The 10,102-nt window shown below is 42.3% G+C and overlaps 1 protein-coding gene across 2 annotated transcripts; it reads left to right on the plus strand.

Annotated features, from left to right (window-relative positions):
- The first annotated feature begins 3,728 nt into the window (after positions 1–3,728).
- On the plus strand, positions 3,729–9,725 carry BLOC1S6 (biogenesis of lysosomal organelles complex 1 subunit 6). 2 transcript variants are annotated; one of them, XM_062501548.1, is made up of 5 exons: positions 3,750–3,899; positions 4,637–4,781; positions 5,845–5,932; positions 6,522–6,608; positions 7,377–9,725. In XM_062501548.1, the coding sequence occupies exons 1-5, from the start codon at positions 3,830–3,832 to the stop codon at positions 7,494–7,496; spliced, it is 510 nt and encodes a 169-aa protein (XP_062357532.1). In that variant the 5' UTR covers positions 3,750–3,829; the 3' UTR covers positions 7,497–9,725. The 2 variants fall into 2 exon arrangements, with proteins under 2 accessions (XP_062357533.1, XP_062357532.1); XM_062501549.1 differs by lacking the exon at positions 6,522–6,608 and having other exon boundaries at positions 3,729–3,899.
- The last annotated feature ends 377 nt before the right edge of the window (positions 9,726–10,102 follow it).

A 10,102-nucleotide genomic window follows, 5' to 3' on the forward strand; every position in this document is an offset into this window, starting at 1 on the left:
CGGGGCCGCCCCGCGCACGGCGGCGGTCGGCGGGAGTCGCGTCCCCCGCGCGCCCGCGGACCCCGCCGGCACCGCGCCTGCGCCGCCCGCGCAGGACGGCCACGGGTTCGAGTCCCGCTGCCGCCTCCTCGCCGCGCTGCCTGCGGAGCGGGCGGACCGCCCGGCGCGGCCTGAGGGGCTGCTGCCGCCCCTCCGTGCGTCCGTGTTCGGTGGGTAAATGGCGTGCGAGGTAGAGACTAAGAGCTGCCAAAGCCATACAACGCGGGTATGGTGGTCCGTGATAGACAGAAGGCTGTGTTCAGTACGCTGGAAGCCTGAACTGCAGAGTTCCGTGCTCTGGTTTCAGATTTTGAAAGGCAGAAGTTTGCATTGTGTTCCTTTTCTCTTCTGTCACGGTACAGCTCTTTACATTGCTACAATAACTCTGTTGAGTTGTATGAAGTTTCATATGCCTTTCTGAACATTCCTTAAAGGATATAAGGAGAAACAAACCTCAGACACCCTGCTGTTGTATAATCCCTTTCATAACTGTGCTCTAATGTAAGAGTCATTAGATTTTTTACTTTATTAATTTTTCTGAAAGGTTATTCCCTCTCCTCATTGGTCTGACTACTAGAAATTTTCTTCTGAGCTTCAGCCTACACTTTGTACCTATGGCCAAATTCTATTCCTGTACTCGGTCAGTTCACTAAGCCGTAAACACTTCTGGGAAATCATGCCTGTCAGAGAGAAGGTACAGGTTTTGGTTTTTTTTTACTTAGTTGGAGGAATTTGCCAAGACTGGAGGTTGTGTAGAAGTTCAGGATTTTGGAGAAGGGCACTCCTTTTCTGCTCAAGGGCTGATAGACTCTGGTAGTCATCAAGGCAGTGCTGCAGGACATGGAGTGAGCCCCTTTGAACTGGTCCTGTGGGAGGGCAGTCCTCTGGTAAACTGGCCTTGGGTGGAGGTTATTTATTGTTGTTCTCTTAACGATGTCCAAAAATAGACAGTATGATGCCTTATCTGAGTTCCCTTGCCACTTTACAATGTGGCTGTTTTCCTGAGCATATAATCTCATGTTATTTTTCTTCAAGTGGCTAAAGTGGTGTCATCTCCTGCCTTCTCACCCACTTCATAATTCCCCCAGCATTATTACCAGTACAATTGTACAAGGGCCAGACAAAGAACTGAATCCTTGAAACGGGTCAGAATGAGTCAATGCGTATTGGGAAGGTTTTGGATAAATTTGTATGTGTAACTGAGACTGCCTCCATGATCTCGACTCACACAGACATCCATATCACAACGAGGGAGCAGTGAACAGTGTGGGAGTCAGAATGAGCAGCCAAGGATGGGAACCAGTTAAGCCAGCCTTGCTGCCTAGGAAAGTGCTCCCAGCTGTGTTCCAGTTCTTGATGTTTCTGTTCTCTCTGGGTGATTTAACTCACTGTGTTTCAAGCGTTTCACCACTTGTACCAGCGCAAGTGAGTGAGGACACGCAGACATGAGCAGCCAGGTTCCAGAGCCACCAGAACTGCTTGTAAAACTGTCTTAAAATGTTGGGCTTTACACTGGAGCTTTGCCACTTGTACAGGAACAGAAACTTCCAGCACTGAGGAAGGGTATTTAGCTGGGAGGACTAACACACTAAATCAGTGCACCAAGGTTTGCCAGCTCACCTTTTACTGAATGACTAAGACCAGAAGTGTTGCCAAGTCAGGAACCAGCTCACAGATTGGTAAGATGAGCCTCTGTTGAACAGAATTGTTCGTACCAGCCTGCTGCACTCAATTTCTTCATTGTTACAGCCAAGGCTCTACTCTTTCTATAGGCTCGTTTACTTAACCAGGACAGAGAGTCTCTAAGAGGTTACCTATTAATGTGAAGTATTTTCTTTCCATGTTGTCATCCCTGAAGTCATGTGACACCTCCAAAGCTGATGGTTTAAAACATCCTATTTGCTATAAAATTCAAGCTAACTTAACTCCATTTTCACTCACATTTCTAGAGTGGGGCATGGTTACCATATATGCAACTGCTTAAATCAGTTTCAACAATAAAATCCTAAATGAGAATGTGACAGTGTTCCATTAAAGGTTTCTCAACACAGTTGCTGCAAAATGAAATGAAAATGAAACACGATTATGTGGTGTTAACAGTATTATGTACATAGGCATTTTGGAAATAGTTATTGTGAAATAGAAGACATTTTGCAGAAGAAAAGGAACAAGGAAAGTTTTCTACCATTCTCTTTTTTTTGGAACATTTGGGTTGACAAACAGTTAAATTTTAATTTGTCTAGAAAATCAGAGAGCAGTTTTCTATTCCTTAGTCTATTTCTGCAAGACGTGGGAAGGCCTGGAACAGGCAAAGCAGGAGCACCAATCTGAAACTCCCACATCTCGAGTGAGACTATTTCAGAGTCATTATCTCACTTGTTCTTACTAGAAATTCCATCTGGAAACTGAGAAGCCTTTCCCAGTGAAACTTTCAACAAAAGTTGTGGGTTTCCCCCCTACCAAAAGAAACTTTTAAGTAAAATTGCTAACCAGTTGGAATTAAGAATTTCAGTCTGAGTTAATAAGTTCCTCTTGTTGCTTCTTTTAAAGAAGCAGGAAAATGGGTAAATTTTTAATCTGATTATGGAATAGAGACATAATTTGAGCAAAAATTAATTAGAATATGCATATGAAGAAAAATGTTAATTTGCAACAATCTTGCTGTTAGAAATGTTAGTTTTAAGGTTGTCAGATCACCTCAAAAGCCCCTTTTTTTGCCTTGATCTGTTTCTGAAGAGCACTAGGGGGACTGCCTGAATTTAATTTAATCTTTAAGGTTTGGGGGTACATTAAAATCCTGCATTAAAAAAACCTTTCTGAGTGGTCCTTCATTACTTTCTTTCTATATGTGCACCTGCATTTTCTGAAATTGGAATAGGTAAAAGGGGGGGGGGAAATCCTACCATACTATAAAAAAGTGATTTTTCGTTGAAAAATATATGTACTTGCAAGTTGGTTAGAGCAGGGTCCTGATAACACCAAGATGGCAGTTTGATCCCCGTATGGACTACTCGTTTAAGAGCTGGACTTAATGACCCCTCTGGGTCCCTTCCAACTCAGGATATTCTATAATTCTGTTTGAAGTTATTGCTGCTCTTGCAGACTGTCGGGGAAGATGCAGAGACAGACGCATACACAAAATTCATGTCCCAAGAAACAAAAGCTACAAGCAGCATAAATTTAGCCTTCACTGTTTCTGTCGAATACAAATCTATAAAATACAATGAGCGAGGCCGTCCCTAAGAAAGGACACTGCGGTGATTTTCGTTGTGCCCCGCCGTGGCAGCAGAGCTCCCTGGCTGCGCTCTGCTGCTCCCGCCCGGTACCCGCTGTCCCCGGCACGCCGGGCTGGGACGGCGCCATCGCACCTCGGCTTTGCCAGGCCCCTGCTCCACAGCGGCGCCTCCGCGGGGCCGGAACCCGCACACATCGAGGCTCAGCCCCGGCCCCAGCGGTTGCTCCCGGGGCCGGGCGGCTTCCGACCGCTCCGGGCGAGTCAGTTGGGCCCGGGGAGCGGCGGCAAGGAGCGCCCGACACGGTCCCGGCCCGGGCTCAGCCCGCTCCCTCAGCGGCACCATCGCCCCTCGCGCGTCACTTCCGGCCCGGCGCGCCGCCCAGCCCGCAGCGCGGTGAAGGCGGCTCTATGGTGCGGCGGCACCGCGGGGCGGGCCGGGGGGCGCCGGGCCGGCCCGCTCGCTGAGGGCAGCCGGAGCTGCCTGCCGCGGGCTCGGGCGGCCCTGCCCGGCCCTGCCCTGCCCGGCCCTGCCCGAGTGCGCCGAGGGCGGCAGCGATGAGCGGCGGCGCGGAGCGGCAGGAGGGGAAGGAGGCGGCGGCCGCGGGCGACCCCGAGCGCTCTCTGGGTGCGTGAGGGGAGGCCGGGCCGGGAGGGCCGCGGGTGCGGGGAGAGCCGAGGGGAGGCTGGAGCCGCCGCCGGGCCCGGTCGGGGCAGGGCGCCCGCCGGGAGGCTCCGGCACCCCCGGTGTCACGGGCGGGCTCCCTCGGAGGCCAAGGGTGCTTTGGCTGCCTCCCGCTTCGCTCTCTCCGTGCGGGGGCCTGTAGGTTCAAGCGTTTTGTCTTCCACGAGGACTGCAGACAAGAAATAATCATAGCGTGCCTAATAGACTGTGAAGTTCAGTTCTTGGAGTTCAGCGCGAACTCTTGGTGTTTTGAGTGACAGCCAACCTTTCATAGCCTAGCCTGTTCTCAGAGTTTGAAAGCAAGGGTTGGGGGCTGTTAATGTTTAGGTACTCTTGATACATAGTCAGAACACTGATGTTGCCCATTTTTTTCTTCAGTAGACTGGACTACTCAATTTTTAATTTTTTTTTAAGTTATCTGTGGGACAGTTATTTTTTTCCCTCTTTCTATTCTGCTGCTCTTCACATAAAAGGGTTTACCAGGAAGCTTGTGATATAAGACTGAGAATAAGGGAGAAACAAAGAAGAGAAGATTAAAATCCAGTTTTGTTGAAAAAGTGCAGAGATTTTGAATGTGTTTTGGTGCTTTTAATTTTTGGGAAAGAAAATACAGTTGCTCTAGGTGAAACTTGAAGTGTGTGCTGACCTGTCACACTCAGCCTTGCTGTTCTTTGGTGTAGGTCCCAGCGATGCATCTCCAGATGAAGGAGTTGTAGAAGATCTGCCTTTAATAGATGAGAAAGCTGTGGAGCAGCTAACTGAAGGATTGATTTCCCACTATCTGCCTGATCTTCAGCGATCAAAATCAGCTCTGCAGGAACTTACGTAAGCAGATTTTCGTACACTTGCATACTTGGTTTGCTGCTCTTTTCAATATAATGTGCCAGTTCCCTTTAACTGGGATAAAGTTTATCAGCATTTCTGTATCCTGACTTGAGCAGCCTGAATAATTAAGTGATCTGTGGGAGTACCAGGGGTATATAAGATGCATTGTAGCCTGTGAGCACTGTGGCTGAAGAATGTGTAACACTAGAAGACTAAAATCCCTTAAGCCAGGTCGAACAGAAGACCTAGATTTCTTAAATGCTTATTGAATTCTGTAGTGGAAAAGTGTGCTAAAAGTTGGGTTTATTTTGCTTGGAGGCATGCAGTTCGTGTTCAGGGGCAGCTTGTAGTGAGATATATTTTTTGATGTTCAGTCTCTAAACCATATTGCAAAGCACTTGAAAAATACAAGTAAGGAACTAAACAGATAAGAGTCCTTTGTACACTGATACCTCGTAATTGAGAGTAGTTAATTTCAAATGCAGGCCAGATCTGCCATGGATACAGAGATATTGGAAAGAGCTTTACATGGATCCATCTCAGGTTTTGCAGGGTACCTTTGAAACCTTTGCAGGGTTTCTCTACACATGATGTGGTTATGCTGCTGCCAAGGACAGCCTTGGTCTGGAAAGTCTTGAGCTGATTTGTGTGGGATGGAGATCCTTAATAATCACCAGGAATCGAGATGAGTTCTGTACAGAAATAACTCAGTCCTGCATCGTGACATGCAGGCATCCAAGTGGAAAGTCAAGAGCTAATTGCTCTTCCTTTCAGTCAACCACTGCAGCCTGGAGAGTGCTTCTTCAGGGTCTTTGGGATATTTATCCTGGATTTCCACGTGCTGTATGATGCCAGGTGAATTTGTGCGACAAATAGCAGCTTGGATTTTTCTGAAGTCATTTACTCATGTTTTTATTGAAATTACCTAGCAATGCATAAGAGGAATCTGGTAATGGGAAAAGTGTATTGATACTATTTTGATTAAAATTCAATTTAAAGGGCTGGTTGAAAAGCATCTGTGGTGCTTTACTTTGGGTTTATGTTGTTTGTTTTTTTTTTTTAGACAGAACCAAGTGGTACTGCTAGAAACATTAGAACAAGAAATTTCAAAGTTCAAAGAGTGCAACTCCATTGTTGATATCAACGCTTTGGTAAGTACCAGAAGTGCCTTTTAAATTCTAGATTGGCATAGATTTTCTTGCTGAAGCATTACTAGCAGCTTGTGTCTTTTCCTTGTTCTTAATGACCTACAGAAAGGAAACCAGTTCAGATATTAGGGACAAACTGCTGAGAGGGTGGGAACCAGTATATTTCCCTTAAATAGGAAGGGCAGTGGGAAGAGAGCTGAGGTCAGTCAGGCAGTAGTGGTGAGACTGGCTGTTCAAAGCCAGCAGCCAAAGCAAATGTACACATTTTTTCAGTAGGATTGAGGCTCCAGCATGGGCTCTGTGCACCTCCCCAGCAGGAAGGGTGCATGAAACTCTCATGTATGGTGCATAAAATTATAATATTTTATTTCTGTTTCATGAATCTTAACTCAGTAGATTACTGTGTGTAACTGTTGAGATGTAGTAGTTTTCTATATTAATATATGTGATATGTAAATTTTATATATGAACTTGAGCGTTTGTTCTGTTATCAAACTGTTCTGGTAATCACTGCTTTTGATTGCTATTTTGATGTGTAGCTTTATAAAACAATGACTTGACAGTCACAGCTTTAACAGTTATGGTTTTTAAGTTTTCAGAAGCTAAACACTATCACAACAAGTTAGTGAATATTAGAAATGAAATGATGATGCTGCACGAGAAGACATCAAAGTTAAAAGTGAGTGGTATAAATATTTTTACTTTCCAATACAGATATTTACTTATGTTTTACTGACTTCCAACTTTTATTAAAAAAAAGCAAAACAAAACTTATTAAGAAGTGTTTTATCTTAAAAGTATGTTTTCAGTAGCTTCAAGCCATGTACGTTTTTAACCTTTCACTTGCTCCTAATGGTGCTCAAGCAACTTACACATCTGAGCTACTCTTTCAGTGCCATCTTCATGTTTAGGTGGTGTAAGAATCATGTCTTGTTCTGTTGCTTAGTCCACTCCATTCCAAGGAGTTCTCTTTGTTGTTTCAGTTTCATTTCAATGGAACATAGATTGTCACAAATGTAAGAATATCTCCTTCTGTTTAATGTACCATTAGCAGTGGCATAAGTTCACGTATGAACATGAGGTTTCATGCTATATAGACAGCCTGGTTACATCCTGGCAAGATCAATCCTTCAGTGTGCTCAACAAGAGAATTTTTTCTTGGGGGCTTGGTAAATTGCATGGTAAGAACCTTGTCAGGTGCACCCAGAGGATGATTTTTAGTGAGACTGAAGGGGCTTCAGTTTGTGTTTTCCCAGTGCAGATCACAAACTTCCCATTTATGAAGAGTAAGCTGGAAGTGGAAGAGATGAAGCAAAAAATGAACAGTTCATGCTATATTCAGTCATAAGGAAGATGTGTTGGAGAGAGGGAGAATGGGAGGGATTTTGTTTGTTGCTCCAACTTAAAAATATCTATCAAACTTAAGATTATTTCCTTTTCTATTTAGAAAAGAGCACTTAAGCTGCAACAAAAGAGGCAGAAGGAAGAATTGGAACGAGAGCAGCAGCGTGAGAAGGAACTGGAAAGAGAGAAACAGTTAACAGCAAAACCTGCAAAGAGGACCTGAAAGCAGAGCATGCAGCAACTTGTCTGAATTAATGATTTCTACATTCACTGGAATTAAGGCAGACTTTGGTTACATTGGGCTATAGCTGTTGCTAGCAACAGTCTACTCTATGGTATTATAAATTCCAGAATGGTAATGATAGGGTTGGTAACATTCACGTTTTTTAATTTCAGCCATTCAAGTTGCCTTCTTTTGTAATGCTATGCAGTTTGATATTATTATAATATAAGTTAATTTTTATATATATATATGTATATAGGAGAACTAGGCATCATAGTTTTAAGTACCTATTGATTTCTGTACTTTTGGTGTTTTGAATTCTGAGAGATTTGATGACTGGCAAATGTTTTTCAGACAAAATGCAGAATACTTCATAAAGTTCAATTCTCATCACCAGACTTCAGTGAGTGCATTTTCACTGAAACTGCTTTGTTTCTTGCAGTTGAGATCTGTCTTTGATCATAAATACTGATTTCTTGTGCAGCCTTAGCTTGATCCATTTCTAATGAACTGAAGAAAATAGCAGTGTATTTCTTAAAAGTTCACTTCATTGCAGCAATCTTTTTTTTTTTTGTCATCAAGTAACTTAAGAACAGCTTTAAAGTAACTTCTGAATAAGTTCCCAGCTGAAATGATTGGCAGGGGAGAAGCAGAACACTAAAGATTGTCAAAACTGGTGTGTGCACAATGCAAAGATTAATGAATTTGTGCTTCCACAAACATTTAATCAAACCAGGAAACTTGCTTCTGTAATGGTTTATTAGGAAGATTTGTGTGATCTAAGCATATTTTTATGGGGTTAGAAATAACTTCTTCATCTTGTGTGACAAAATAAAACATAACCAAAACTAACATTTTCCACTTCATGTGGAATTCAGCCACCTTTAGGAATCCTGCTGCATTTAGTGTTTTTTCCTTAACAAATGAATAATTTGCACTTTGGGACTATATAAGAGATTTTTTGTTACACTTTTCTCACCCAGATTAATGATTATTAGTGTGTATTGATGAGAAATTTGGAATGGGAGTTGGTATCCATTTCTCTGAATGTAATTCCAATCTTGCAGCACTTGGTGTGAACTCCCATTCAAATGAATGTACAAATTGTCTAGACTGGTAAGAGCTTTAAATTTTCTGTTCCTACAGTCTAACAAACTAGTTATTTTATAACTGTGTTTCTATTCAACTATATCTGTGTTTCTTTTTAAGTAACAATGTAAATGATATGTTTTGAAGTAAGATAAAGGGTGTAAGCTATATAAAGCTTTCCATAAAATATGTATAGGAGGCTATCACAGGGGCATATTTTACTTTTCCTTGTTTTAGATGACTCACACAGTGTACGCCTGCCTGGACTTTCTGTGTTGTAATTTTCTGAACTCCTAATTTCCTGTTCTTAATATTTGTCATGTTTTTCTGTGAAAGATGTACTCTAACAAGTACCCAGGCATCATGCAAGGTAAACTGGGATGTTTTGGGGTAAGGAGAACAAACTACTTAAAGCAGTCTGAAGAGACACTGAAATGCTTTCAATGGAGCAGTATTAGATTAAAACTTTCCACAGGTATTTTTCCCTGAAGTTGACTCAAGGCTATTAATTGCCAGAGGATTGTTGGCCTGTGCTGTAGTTTGTATGTATTTCTAAGAGAAATGTAAAGGATTTTCACAGTCCATTTTTTGGAGCAGAATGTACATAGCTAAATATTGTCTAAGTACTTTATTTTGTAATGTAATTTCACAGTCAGATTCTGGGAATTAAAACTGTTCTCATTAAACTATATCATGAAACTAGATGCCTTAGTATCCAAATCAGGATTGAATTCCTTTGATATTTTTTGATTTGTATGCCCTCATACAGAATCCAGTTTACTGCATCAAGTCGTATTCTCTCTCTGTCAAGAACTGTGTGTTTTTCTTCAAAGAACTGTGGTTTTGTGGGGTTTTGTTTTGTTTCAAAGAAATCATGGTTGTTTTAACTAAAACTAGACAATTCAAAGAAATTAATAGAAATTGATACTTTTGAAATTTGGTACATTTCAGCATTTGGAATAATTTTCAGTCAAAAGAATAAAAGCTGTCAGTGCTTATGTGAGGAATACATAAAAATGTAATTGATTAACTTTTCCTATAAAAGCATGGTGAGACCTGGGTTCTCTATGAATAAGGACCTAATTTTGCTAAATTTTCTGTAATTAAGGGGAGGAAATTAATAAAAATATATAGGATGAAGTTTATTTAGTTTACATAACTTCTATCAATGTGTTCTTAAATTACTTCAGTGAAAACCACATTACATACAATGAAAATTCATTATCTCCATAGGATGTTCTACCAAATACTCTTGTAAATGCATAGAAGTAAATGCTGCATTGGATGAGTTTAACAATACTGACATCTAAAAGTGTGTGCTTGCATCAGCGTGCACAGCTGGAGTGAGCGATTCTGTTGCTGTGTACACTTAGTCTTACTTGATTTTATAAAAAGTTGCTTAGGGAGTACATAAATGTGGTAGTACAGGGTTAGGCAGTGTGCACCCAGCCCTCACACAGCAGCTCCCAGCTCCTCATCGTGCCTGGACTTTGGAAAGGTTAAGGCAGCACTCCCTG

This window comes from Cinclus cinclus, chromosome 13 (assembly GCF_963662255.1).
Source record: "Cinclus cinclus chromosome 13, bCinCin1.1, whole genome shotgun sequence".
Taxonomy (NCBI): domain Eukaryota; kingdom Metazoa; phylum Chordata; class Aves; order Passeriformes; family Cinclidae; genus Cinclus; species Cinclus cinclus.